At 42.2% G+C, this 13303-nt stretch overlaps 1 protein-coding gene and 1 long non-coding RNA gene across 3 annotated transcripts; both read right to left on the reverse strand.

The window, feature by feature from the left end:
* Positions 1-3289: 3289 nt before the first annotated feature.
* LOC140680864 (uncharacterized) lies at positions 3290-7217 on the reverse strand. The gene is made up of 2 exons (XR_012052244.1): positions 6528-7217; positions 3290-3699 (listed from the first exon to the last, which is right to left on the reverse strand). It is a non-coding gene; the product is annotated as an uncharacterized lncRNA (long non-coding RNA).
* A 3079-nt stretch (positions 7218-10296) lies between these two features.
* On the reverse strand, positions 10297-13096 carry HOXC6 (homeobox C6). 2 transcript variants are annotated; one of them, XM_041711579.2, is made up of 2 exons: positions 12327-13096; positions 10297-10721 (listed from the first exon to the last, which is right to left on the reverse strand). In XM_041711579.2, exons 1-2 carry the CDS (start codon positions 12730-12732, stop codon positions 10378-10380), a joined length of 750 nt encoding a protein of 249 aa, XP_041567513.2. In that variant the 5' UTR covers positions 12733-13096; the 3' UTR covers positions 10297-10377. The 2 variants fall into 2 exon arrangements, with proteins under 2 accessions (XP_041567513.2, XP_072775787.1); XM_072919686.1 differs by having other exon boundaries at positions 10297-10745.
* Positions 13097-13303: the final 207 nt, after the last annotated feature.

Consider the following 13303-nt stretch of genomic DNA (forward strand, 5'->3'; position numbering starts at 1 on the left):
CAATTCTGGGGGATTTCCCTTTTTTCCTCTTTTTTTTCCTTATTTTCCCTTTTTTTCCCCATTTTTTTCCCTTTTCCCCCTTCATTTTTCCCCTTTTCCCCCTATTTTTCCCCCTTTTTTCCTAATTTCCCCCCTTTTTACATATTTTCCCCTTTATCACATTTTTTTTCCCATTTCCCCCATTTTTTACAGTTTCCTCCATGTTCCCCCATTCCCCCCATTTTGCATAATTTTCCCCCTTTTTTTCCATTTTCCCTAATTTTTCCCCTATTTTTTCATCATTTTCCCCCATTTCCCCCCATTTTTACCCGTTCTCCCATTTTTTCTCCATTTTTTCCCATCCCCTCCCCCAAACTCAACCAAACCCCTTAAAAAGGGGGGAAAAAAAGGAGGAAAAAAGACAAAAAATCGAAGTTTTGGGGCTGATTTTTTTTTAAAGTTTCTGTGGCTGAGGTCAGCGCGCTCCTGATTTTCCTGATTTTTGGGGTGGGATTGAGGGAAAAAGGAAAAAACCCAAAAAAAATTCCCTTTAAATGGTCCAGAGGCCCGGGAAATTCCCAAATTTGGGGTGAAAAGGCAAAATTTGGGGTTTAAAGGGGATTTTTTGGGGAAAAATGCAAAATTTGGGGCTTAAAGGGGATTTTTTGAGGCTGAGAATGCGAAATTTGGGATTTCCAGTGGATTTTTGGGGGGAAAAAGAGGATAAAAGATGATTTTTTTGGGGGGAAAAGGGGATAGAAATTATTTGGGGTGGGAACAGGATAAAAGAGAATTTTGGGGGATGAAAATGGGATGAAATATGAAGTTTTGGAGGGAAAAATTGAATTTTTTTTGGGTAATAATGGGATAAAATGAGGATTTTTTGAGGGGGGTGGGATAAAAGAGGAATTTTTTGGGAAATGGGATAAAATGGGATTTTTTTGGTGGAAAATGGGATAAAAGGGGATTTTTTTGGGGGGGGAAATGGGATGAAAGGAGGAGGAGGAGGAACTTTTGTCCCTCTCTCGGAAATTGCGGCTCATTTCCCCCGCGGCTCCACGGAAATCCCATAAAATTTTATGGGGTTTTTATTGGGGCCTTTGGTGGCGCCTGGGGAAAAAAAAATCGGGGAAAAAAACCGGGAAAATGGGAAAAATCAATGGGAAAATCAATGGGGAAAATGGATTTTTTTTCCACCATTTTCACCTTATTTTTTCCACATTTTTGAACTATTTTTTTCACCATTTTCCACTTTTTTTTTTTCACAATTTCCCACAATTTTAAAATTATTTTCCCCACCTTTCTTCCATCATTTTCCCACTATTTTTCCAGCATTTTCCCCACATTTTTTCACCATTTTCTCCCATTTCCCCCACCATTTTTTCAACTTTTTCTCCACCTTTCCCTCCCCCACCATCTCTCCACCATTTTCCACATTTTTCCACTTTTTTCACCCATTTATCCACCATTTTCCACCCTTTTTTTACCATTTCCCACTTTTCCCCCCACGATTTCCCACATTTTTTTACCATTTTTACCATTTTTCACCATTTTCCCACATGTTTCACCATTTTTCACCATTTCCCCATCATTTTTTAATCATTTTCCACTATTCTCCCACCATTTTTCACCATTTTCCCCTTTTTGGGGACACTCGGAGTCAAATCTCACAATTTTTTTTTTTCTTTTTTTAATTAACAACTCCCACAACACCCAAAAAATTCACATTTCACCCAAACCTCCAAGACTTTTGGGGCAGTTCCTTGTTTATTCCACAGGACAAAAATCCAATTTTTGGCCCTAAAATGATCCCGCAAAAGGGAGAAAAACACGGAATTTTTTACTCAGCATCGAATTTCCATAAAAAACAACAAATTTGGGGTTTTGCTGCTTTTAATTTTCAGCATTTTCAGCCAATACAGGCAAAGGACGTGATGAAGAAATCCCAAAAAAATCCCCAAAATCCCCAAAAATCCCAAATTCCATCTTTTCCCCCCCTCCCCCGACGCGGAATTTGGGGAGGATTCCCCAAAAACGCCGAGTCCTCCCCTCCCCCATCCTTGGAGCGGCGAATATTAATTAATAATTAATGAAATCCATTAATTAATTCCACTTTTTGGGGTTTCCAAACCCCAATTTTGTCCTTTTTGGGCTGGAGGTGGCGATTGTGGAGCTGAGGATTCCCAAAAATTTAATTTTTTCCACTTTATTTCCCTTTTTCCCAAATTTTTCACCTTTTTTCCAACTTTTCCACCTTTTTTTCTGGGAAATATCGCGATTTTCCAGTGTTTTTTCCTCCATATTTTGGTTTTCAAGGAGGTTTTCCCCCAATATTTTGGTTTATTGAGGCATTTTTTCTCCCAGTATTTTGGTTTTTGAGGCGATTTTCCCCAATATTTGTGTTTCTTTGCTGTTTATTCCTTGTGTATTTTTGTTTTCATGCTTTTTCCCCCAATATTTTGGTTTTTGAGGTTATTTTCCCCCAATATTTGGGGTTGATTTGCTCGTTTTCCCCCTTATATGTTGGTTTTTACACTTTTTTCCCCAATATTTTGGTTTTTTGCTATTTTCCCCCCCAAAACACACAGGGAGAGCAAGACGGTTTTTTTTTTTACATTTTTCTGGATTTTCCCCAGAATTTTACTGGAACTTTTCTGGAACTTTTTTTCCTCCCCCATTTTAATCAGAGATTTCCTTTGAGTGAGGCACGAAAATTTGAATTAAAACCCACGACAATAGCAAAAAACATCATTTAAAATCATCAGAAATAATCCAAATAGTTAAAAATATAAAAAATTAATAACAGCTTAGAGTTTGTCTGAAAAACAGAAAAATAATTACAGGTGGTAATGAATGAAAATTATAAAACTGGTGGTAAAATAATGGGGAAATAATAGAAAAATAACAAAAAAATAATGAAAAACCCTCAAAAACCATTAGGAATAATAATAAAAATGCAATTTTTTAAACAAATGTCAAAAGGTTTTAAAAACGTGCCAAAAAAAAGTTTAAAAGTATTTTAAAATTAAATACTGTAAAAATATTGTAAAAAGTAGTAAAAACGTAAATTTGTAAAAAGAGTAAAAAAATATATAAAAATGTTTAAAAAAAATGGAAAAAATAGAAAAATCTAAAAAATTGAAAATAAAACGGGGAAAATGAGAAAAAATGGGAGGTTTAAGTTGATTTTTATTGGGTTTTTAAAATAAGCGGTTATGGAAATAAAATGGGAAGAGCGAAGGGGAAAAAAAAAATAGAATTTTACCCCCGAAAACTTGAAAATAAAATGGGGGAAATGTAAAAGAATCGGGAGGTTTGAACGTATTTTTATTGAAAAAAATAAATAGAATGTGGTTTTAAATGAGTGGTTATAAAATAAAACGGGAGCAACCAAGGGACAAAACCCGCGAGGTTTAAATTGATTTTTATTGGGTTTTTAAATAAAAACAGCGACAAAAATCGAGCGGGGGCAACGAAGGGAAAAGCAGAAAAAATAAATTAAAAACCGCGAGGTTGAAATTGATTTTTATTGGCATTTTCCCCGAAAAAAGCGGTTACAAATTCGGGTTTTACAGAGGGTTTTTTTGTTTTTATCCCGGGGGGGTTTAGGAGGAGCCTGGAATTCCCATTCCCGAATTTCCCACCCCAGAAAATCCCAAATTCCTCCCCAAAACTCCCACATCAAACAAACGCAGATGAGCCGCGAGAACCCAAATTTCCCTGGGAGGGAAAAAAAGGGAAAAAATCAGATTTTTCTCCCCTAATTTCCCTATTTTCCTTCCTTTTTCTCCCAAAAAAAAAGACACACACAAAAAAAAAAAAAATCAGGTTTTCCCCCCCCCTAATTTCCCCATTTTCCTTCCTTTTCCTCCCAAAAAAACATACACAAAAAAAAAATCAGATTTCCCCCCCCTAATTTTCCCCTTTCCATTCCGTTTTCCCCCCAAAATCCGTTTTTTTTCCTCCTAATTTCCCTTTATTTTTTCCTTCCCCCCTCCCAAAAAAACCCCAAAAAATCAGATTTTCCCCCCATTTTTCTTCCTTTCCCCCCACAATAAAAAACCCCAAAAATCCGATTTTTCCCCCCATTTTTCTTCCTTTCCCCCTCCCCCAAAAAAAACCCCAAAAAATCCGATTTTCCCCCCATTTTTCTTCCTTTCCCCCCACAATAAAAAACCCCAAAAATCCCCGGCGTGGTTTTTATTTTCCCGCTGAATATTCCGCGTTATTTTTAACCCGAATTGCCGGAAAAAAAGGGATTTTCGCCTTTTATCCGCGTTTTGTGCCGCGATCCAATTACGGCGCCATAAATTCGGGATCCTCAGCCCCGGAGCCTTTTCGGGGACGTTTTTACGAGCAATTGATGCGCGCTCGTAAAATTTACGACCTCGGGGGGATTTTTTTTGGTGTTTCTCCTTTTTTTTTTATTATTGTTGTGGTTCGCCCCGTTTGGCCTGGAAAAACGCGTGGAAAAATGGGGAAAAATGGGGGAAATGGGGAAAAAAGGGAGGAAAAAGGGGGGAAGGAGGGAGGGATAAAAGGGTAAAAAAAGGTAAAAAAGGGAGGAAAAGGAGGGAGAAAATGGGGAAAGAATGGGGAAAAGAAACGGGGGAAAGGGGAAAATGGGAGAAATGGGGAGAAAATGGGAGGGAAAATGGGATAAAAATTGAATAAAATGGGAAAAAATGGGGGGAGAAGGAGGGGAAATAGGGGAGAAAAATGGGGAAGGAATGGGGGGAAATAGGGGAGAAAAATGGGGGGAATGGGATAAAAATGGAAGAAAAAATGGGGGAAAATGGGGAGGAGAGGGAGAAGAGGAGGAAAAAAGGGGGGAAAATGGGGAAGAAACGGGGATAAGAAAAGGGGAAAAGGAAAATGGGATAAAAATGGGGAAAATTGGAAAAAGGGGGGGAAAAGGGGGAAATTTTAAGAAAGGGGAAGGGGGAAAAAAGGGGAATAAAGGGGAAAAAGGAGGGAAAAAAGATACAAAGGGAAAAAAGGAGAGGAAAAGGGAATAAAGGGAGGGAAACGGGGGAAAAGAGGAGAAAAGGTGAAATAAAAGGGGAAAAAGGTGAAATAAAGGGGGAATAAAGAGAAAAAGGAGGAATAAAGGAAAAAAGGGAGAATTAGGGGAAGGGGAAAAGGAGGAGGAGAGAAATGGGGCAAAAGGGAAAGAAAGAGGGGGAAGAGGGGGGAAATTGCACCAAAAAAAAATTTAAAATGCAGGAAAATCGCGGGAAAACCGTGGGGAAATGGGAAATTAAGGGGGAAAGGGGAAAATCGAGGGGGGAAAAGGAAAATCAAGGGGGAAAAAGGAAAATCGGAGGGGAAAAAGGAAAATCAAGGGGGGGAAAGTGAAAATCGGGGGTAAAATGGGAAAATCAAGAGGGAAAAGGGAAAATCGGGGAGGGGAGGGAAAATCGGGGAAAAAAAGGAAAATCAAGGGGGAAAGAGGGAAAATCAAGGGGGGCAAAGGAAAAATCGGGGGGGAAGGGAAAATCAAGGGAGAAATGGGAAAATCAAGTGGGAAATGGGAAAATCAAGGGGGAAAAAGGGAAAATCAAGGGGAAGAAAGGGAAAAATCAGGGGTAAAAGGGAAAATCAAGGGGGGAAAAAATGGAAATTCAGGGGGAAAATGAAGTTTCTCGTGCCCCGGGGGCGGGGCGGGAATTTTTACCCGGTTCAGGCGCAGCGGGGGCGTCCCCGGGGCTGCTCCGGGAATTCCGCGCAGCTCCGGGAATTCGGGAATTCCGGGAATTCCGCTCTGCTCCAGGAATTCCGGGAATTCCGGGAATTCCGCGCTCCGGGCCGGGAGCAGCGCGGAGCAGCAGCAGCAGGAGGAAGAGGAAGAGGAGGAAGAGGAGGAAGAGGAGGAGGAGGAGGAGGAGGAGGAGGAGGAGGATGAAGGCCCGGCTCGCGGCGCCTCCGCAATTCCCGAATTTCCATCGTTTTCCATGGAAAAGGCCCGCGGGGTTGCGGGGGGGCGGTTGGTGGGGGGGGAGTGCGCGGAGGGAGGGGAAGGGAGGCAGGGATTGAAAAATTCCGAATTTTAACAAAAATAACAGAGGTGGAGGGGATTTCCTCATTTTTTATCTCTTTTTCCTCATTTTTATCTCTTTTTCCTCTCTTTTATATCTTTTTCCTCTCCTTTATTTATTTTTCCTCCCTTTTTAATCTGTTTTTCCTCTCTTTTATCTCCCTATTCTTTCTCTTTCTTCCCCCTTTATTGGCTCCTTTTCCCCTCATTTTTATCCCCTTTTTCCTCTCTTTTTAATCTCCATTTTCCTTCTTCATAATCCACTTTCCCCCTCTTTTTATCCGCTTTTCCCTTGTCTTTTAATCTCCTTTTTCCTTATTTTCAATCCCCTTCCCCCCCTCTCTTTTTTCTCTCCTTTCCCGCTCTTTTTTCCCCTTTTCCCCTTTTTTCCTCCCCTTTTCCCTTCTTTTACCCCATTTCCCCCTCTTTAATCTCCTTTTCCTCCCCTTTTTTCCCCCTCTCCCATTTTTCCTCCTTTCCCTCTACTTTTCCCCCCTTTTTCCCCAAAAACCTCTTGAATTCCGGGCCGGTTCCTGACTCTTTGAAATTCCGCCTTCACCCGGTGGAGGGATTAAAAAAAAACCTTTTAAAAAGATCAAAAATTTAAAACAAATTCTTTTAAAATGTTTTAAACAGCAAAAACGCAAAATAAATTATTTTTTAAAAAATTTAAATATAAAAATAATTATGAAAAATAGGGAAAAAATCAAAAGTCAATGATTAAAAATGAAAAATAAAAAGAGCGAGAGGGGCCGGGGGTCCCTCCCGAGCCGCGGAAATTCCCGGCGCAGATTCCCGGGATTTTCCGCCCCCCTCCCTTCCCAAATCTGGATTTTTATTTTTTCTGGGGGCGTCACGTGCAGGGGGCGGCGGCCGCTCCTCAAATCCGTGACCCCAGGGTTGGGTTTTTATTTCTTTTTTTTTATTTTTTGGGGTTTTTTTGCGGGGCGAGGCGGCAGCGGCACCTAGCGGGATTTCTTCTTTTTGCCCAATTTTTTCTTCCCTTTTCTCCTCCTTTCTTCCTTTTTTAAGTTCATTTCTTTATTTTTAGAATTACTTTTTACTTTTGCCCTTTATTCCAGGGCGCGTTTCTTGCGCGCCTCTGCACGGGGTTGCTTTAAATAGCAAAATAATTTAAATTGAAATTATCTATTTCCCCCCTTTTCTTTTCCCTTTTTTTTTATTTTCTAAATTTTCCATTTTTTTTTCTTTAATTCCTTTTCTCCTTTTCTTCCCTTTTCCCCCTTTTCTTTCCTTTTCCCCCTTTTCTTCCCATTTTAAATTTTTTAAAATTTTATTTTCTGCTATTCCTTTTCCTTGTTTTAATTTATTTTCATTTTCCCCTTTCCTCTCTTTTTCTTCCCTTTAATCCCCTTTCCCTCCCTTTTAATTTTCTTTTTCTCCCCATTTTCCTCCCTATTTTCCCCTTTTCCTCCTTTTTCCCCCCTTTTTTCTCCTTTTTCCCCTTTTTCCTCCCACTCCCCTTCCAAACCTTCTCCTCCTTTTTTCTCCCTTAAAAAAACCACCCAAATTTTCAAATAAATTAAATAAAATCTCATTTTTCCTTGGCCGTTCCGGGATATTTTTGGGCCACTCCTCCTCCAGCGCTCCAAAGTTTACATTCCTTTTTACATTCCTTGGATTTTTAAAATTTTATTTATTTATATTTTCTCCCTCTCGGTCTTTCCTCGGTGTTTTTTTTTTTTTCCTTTTAAATTTTTTTTTCTCTTTTCCCACAATTTTTTGCTGCCGACTCTTCCTCAAAGGCGTGGGGGGGGGGGAAAGAAAATCCTGAGAAAAATCGGAATTTTCGACCCCCCCAGCCACTCCTGCTGCTCCTTCCCGGCGCTTTTTTTTGGCTTTTTCTTCACTTTTTTGGGGTTTTTTGGTGGTTTTTGTTCTTTTTTTTTTTTTTTCCCCTCATAAATTCCACCCTGGAGAGAGGCAAAGGACGGAAGGGAGAAAAAAACTCCCCGGGCTCCTTTTTATTAGGATTATTTCCCTTTTTTTACGATTATTTTCCTTTATTTTACGATCATTTTCCCTTCTTTTACGATTATTTCCCTTTTTTAACGATTATTTCCATTTTTATGATTATTCCCTTTTAAAAACCAACAATTTCCTCTTTTTTTACAATTATTTCCTCTTTTCGTGCCTTTTTTCCCTGCTTTGAGTCACTTCACCGCCAAATCTTTGCTGTTTCCTTTAAAAAATAAACCTTATTTATTTATTTTTATTTTTTTCCCAGGGATTTCTCACTCCGTGACCTCCGGAATTCCCAGAAAATCTCCCAAATACGACAAAAATCAGCTTTTTATCCATTTTTTCGCCCCGCGTTTCATTTCCCGGTGTTAAATCCACAATTTCCGATCTCCTCGAGGGTGAGGCTCTGGATAAAAAATGCTAAAAAATGCCAAGAAATGCTAAAAAATTACATTTTTTCCCCCTCCCTCATTCCCTGGAGAGCTTTTTATTGGGATGAAATCGAGGGAAAAGGGGTGGGGAAAAGCCTCGGGGCGCAAAACAAACCCCCAAAAAATCATTAATTAATTAATAAAACCCACATCCATCATCAATAAATCACAAATAAATCACCGATAAATCATAAATAATAAAAGAGAAGGCGAACTTTTCACCCCCCGGGGGATAAAAAATAAAAAGGAGGGGAAATAAGGAATCTCCGAACTTCGGAAATACACTTTTTTCTTTTTCTTTTTCTTTTTCTTTTTTTAATCATGGTAATTTCCGCTGGCACCGAACAATTACACGAGACTCGCCCAAGGAGACAAAGCAAAAAATGTCTTTTTTTCCCCTTTTCCTCCTTATTTCCCCGTCTCTCTTTATTTTTTCTCCTTTTTCCCTTTTTTTTTTTTTTTTTTTTGGAAGGCGCAAGAAGAAGGAAAAGACGAGACCAGGGAAGGGGTGGGGGGGAGGCGATTTTTGGGGAGGAAACGCGAAATAAAAAATGAATTTTCCAGCACAAGGTTCCCACTGAAGCTCAGAGGCCGCTGGGGCAACTTTTCAAAAATAATATTCCGATTTTATTTCATTAAATACTCGACAGAAAGTCCAGTCCGGACTGGGGGACTTTATACATGAGAGGGTGTAACACAAGATTTTTCAATTTTATTTATTTTTTAGACGTTTTTCGCCGCGCTTTTTTTTTTTAAATTTTTATTTATTTATTTATTTATCTCTACCTCTATGAACTCCATTCACTTTTTTTTGGGTTTTTTTAATATTTTTTTCCCTTTTTTTCGAACATTACAGCGCTAAACATAAATATAAATACAGGTACCACGAACACAGAGAAAAATATTCACACAGAAACCGTCACAGTTTGTGGATGCGGTGATGAGCCCAGGTAGCTGCTTAAATACGAGGAGGAAAAAAAGGCGATTTCGGGCCGGAAAAGCGCTTTTTTATGGCATTTTCGCGAGGAAAATCTGATTTTTTCTCACCGGGAATCGCTGAGGTTTGGGGGGGACAAGCTGGGGGCGGGGTCGCCCCCATTTCTGCCCGGTTTTGCCCCAATTTTTGCCCAGTTTTTTGCCCGATTTTTGGGGTGGGGGGTGCGGCCGGGATGAGGAGGAGAAGGGGGAGATTTGGGGGGGGGTCGTGAGTTTTTGAGGAGCTCTCTCAGTAATTAATTAATTCATTAATTAATTCCTCCTCGTTCATTCATCCATTGATTTCTTCGCATTAATTAATTAATTTCTCCACATTCATTCCTCCGCATTCATTCCTCCACTTTTTTCAGTTTTTTCCCCCCACTTTTTCTTTTTTTTTCCACACTTTTTCCTTTTTTCCCCCACTTTTTCCTTTTTTTTTCCCACTTTTTCTTTTTTCCCCACTTTTCCTTTTTTTTCCCCACTTTTTCCTTTTTTTCCCACTTTTTCTTTTTCCCCCACTTTTTTTTCCCCACTTTTTCCTTTTTTTCCCCACTTTTTCTTTTTTTTCCCCATTTTTTCAGTTTTTCTTCACTTTTTCTTTTCCCCCCCCACTTTTTCATTTTTTTTCCCTCCACTTTTTCACCCTTCCGCTTTCTCTCCTCTTTTTATCCGCTCCTCACTCACTCCTCCACTTTTCCCCTCTTTCATTCCTCTCTCACTCCGCCCCACCCTTTAATTTATTTTATTTCCCATTTCCCCACACTATTTTCTCCCTCCCCGCCAACATTCCCCCCCACCCCATATAATTATAATTTTTTAATTATTATTATTTTTTCCCCCCCAACGATAAATACCAGGAAGGAGCAAAAAAAAAAAAAAAAAAAAAGGAAAAAAGGAAAAAAATAAAGGAGGAAGAAAAGGGATGAGGAGAGGAGAGGAAGGGGGGGAGAGGCAGGAAAATAAAATCCATCACTCCTTCTTCTCCTCCTCTGTCTCATCGCGCTTCTCCTCCTTGGCCAAGCTGTCGGCGGCCGCCGCTCCCCCTCCTCCTCCTCCTCCTCCTCCTCCTCCTCCTCCTCCTCCCGCGGCTCCGGCCAGCGTGGAGCTGAGGTTTGTCTCTTTTTTCCACTTCATGCGGCGGTTCTGGAACCAGATTTTGATCTGCCGCTCGGTCAGGCAGAGCGCGTTGGCGATCTCGATGCGGCGCCGCCGGGTCAGGTACCGGTTGAAGTGGAATTCCTTCTCCAGCTCCAGCGTCTGGTACCGGGAATAAATCTGTCGGCCCCGCCGGCGGTCGGCCCCGTAACCGACTCCTAAAGAAGCCGAGACAAAACAGACTAAAAATCGTCAGAACGCAGCGCCCTCCGCTCGCCCTGCCCCTCCCCACCCCCACCCGCCGCCCAAAAAACGAATAAAAAATGAAATTACAGCGCTCCCCGTCCCCGCGGGCTCCGCCGGGCTCCAGCGGGGCTGCCGTGGGATTTCGGGGTTCGGGCGGTGAATTCGGGGCGCAGGCCGGGCTTTGGGGGGTTCAGGATGGGGTTTGCGGGGGTTAGGCCGGGCTTTGGCTGTTGTTGTTTGGTCTGGGTTTTGTGGGGGTTTAGGCACGGTTCTGAGAGTTTTTACCTGGGTTTTGCAGGGGTTTAGCCCACATTTTGAGGGGTTTAGCCTGGATTTTGCACTGATTTAGACTAGATTTTAAGGGGTTTAGCCCGGATTTCGCAGTGTTTTAGCCCAGATTCTGAGTGGTTTAGCACGGATTTTGCACTGTTTTAGACTAGATTTTGAGGGGTTTAACCCAGATTTTGAGGGGTTTAGCCCGGATTTCGCAGTATTTTAGCCCAGATTTTTAGGGGTTTAGCCCGGATTTTGCACTGTTTTAGCCCAGATTTTGAGGGGTTTAGCACGGATTTCGCAGTGTTTTAGACTGGATTTTCAGGGGTTTAGCCCGGATTTCGCAGTGTTTTAGCCCAGATTTTCAGGGGTTTAGCCAAGGTTTTGTGGGCATTCAGCCCAGATTTTAGCCCCGATTTTGTGAGGTTTTAGGCCATGTTTTGGTGGGTTTGGCCAAAATTCTGCGGGGGTTCAGCCCAGATTTTGCAGTTTTCAGCCCAGATTTTGGGGGGGTTAGGCCAAATTTTGGGGCTTTAAGCACAGATTTTGGTGGGTTTTAGCCCACATTGCGCAGGGGTTTAGCTCAGACCTTGCAGCTTTAAACCCGAATTTTGAGGGTTCTAGCCCAGATTTTGAGGGTTCTAGCCCGGATTTTGTGGTATTTTAGGGATTTTGCGGGGTTTTATGGCGGATTTTGCGGAGTTTTAGGCCAGATTTTTAAGGGTTTAGCCCAGGTTTTGAGAGTTTGAGCCCTGATTTTGCGGGATTTAAGCCCAGACTTGCCCTGCGTTCCCTGGATTTGGGGGAGCCGGGGACGGCGAGGAAGGGGCGGCTTCCCCCCGGCCCCAGCTCGTGCCACCCCAAAACCTTAAAACCCCTAAAAAAAACCTCCTAAAAACCCTAAAAAACCCTAAAACCCCAACTGCACAAACTTCGCTCCTCACCCTAAACCCCGCTCGTATTTGCTTTCCCCGCTGAACTCGGCGAGCGGAGCCGGCCGCGCCGCTTTAGTTTTATTTCCCTATTTAATCCCACTTTACGATCGCCGATATTTCACCGCCGGGCGAAACCTTTTAATTAAAACCGATCCTAACAAGCCAAACCCGAATAAAAAGCCAGCCGCAAACTGCGCGAAATTATTGTTTTTATGGCGCCATAAAAACCCCATCCTACCGAGGTGCCGAGGAGGGAGGGGAGGGCTGGGGAAGGGGTGGCGGTGGCGGCGGAGAGGAGGGGGGGAAAGGCCATAAAACCCTCCAAGTTTATTTAATTTATCCCCCCGCCACGAGCCATAAAAAACTTACCACTGTGCGAATTCATGCGCTGCATCCAGGGGTAGATCTGGATGCCGGATTTCTGCTCCTGAGCCGCGCCGCGGCTCTGCTCGCTGGGGAAATCCTGCGCGATGGAGTTGGGGGTGCCGTGCGCCCCGACCGAGCTCTGCCGGCAGCTGCTCAGCACCTCCTTGTCCTGGTAGAAGGCGTTGGAGCCGTACTCGTAGGGCGAGCGGCCCGAGCCGAACACCACCGGGTTGTCCTGGGGCGAGTAGAAGGGCGAGGAGTAAATCCGGTTCTGCGCCACGGCCGCGCCGTAGCTGCCGAAATGCCGCACGGGGTCGTAGCTGGAGTTGAGCGCGGCCACGTTGGGCAGCACCTCCTGGCCGCCGCCGAGGTGGCACGACAAGGACGGGTTGGTGAAATAGGAATTCATCGCCGCTCCGCCGTGGTTTCGGGGCTTTTTTATTTTTATTTTTTTGGGGTGAGTTTTTTTTTTTCCTTTTTTTTTTTGCCTTTTTTTTTTTTTTTTTTTTTTTTTTTTTTTTTTTTTTGGGGTGTTCTCCGCGCTCTCGCTGGGGGTTTTGTCCGTCTGGTTTGTAATATTTTTTTTTTTTTTTGCTGCGTTCGCTGGGGTTGTTCTGGGTCTTCTTCTTCTTCTTCTTCTTCAAAATATTTCTTCCTCTATTTTTTGTCTATTTTTCCTCTGTTTTTCCTTTTTTCTCTATTTTTCCTATTTTTTCCCTCTATTTTTCCCTTTCTTCCTCTATCTTTCCTCTGCTTTTCCTTTTTTTCTCTATTTTTCCTATTTTCCCCCTCTATTTTTCCTTCTCTTCCTCTATTTTTCCTCTTTCCCCTCTATTTTCCCTTTTTTCCTCTATAATTCCTTTTCCCCCTCTATTTTTCCTCTTTTCCTCTATTCCCCCTTTTTTTCCTCTATTTCCCCCTTTTCCCTCAGTTTATTCCTCTATATTTCCTCTTTTATCCCCCTATTTTCCTCTTTCATG

Source organism: Taeniopygia guttata, chromosome 29 (genome assembly GCF_048771995.1).
Source record: "Taeniopygia guttata chromosome 29, bTaeGut7.mat, whole genome shotgun sequence".
Lineage (NCBI taxonomy): Eukaryota > Metazoa > Chordata > Aves > Passeriformes > Estrildidae > Taeniopygia > Taeniopygia guttata.

Coding starts and splice junctions, on each gene's coding strand:
- HOXC6 (XM_072919686.1), bottom strand. CDS start 12,732: ATGAATTCCTATTTCACCAACCCGTCCTTGTCGTGCCACCTCGGCGGC. Junction 10,746..12,326: donor GCGCATGAATTCGCACAGTG/GTAAGTTTTTTA, acceptor GACGATTTTTAG/TCTGTTTTGTCTCGGCTTCT.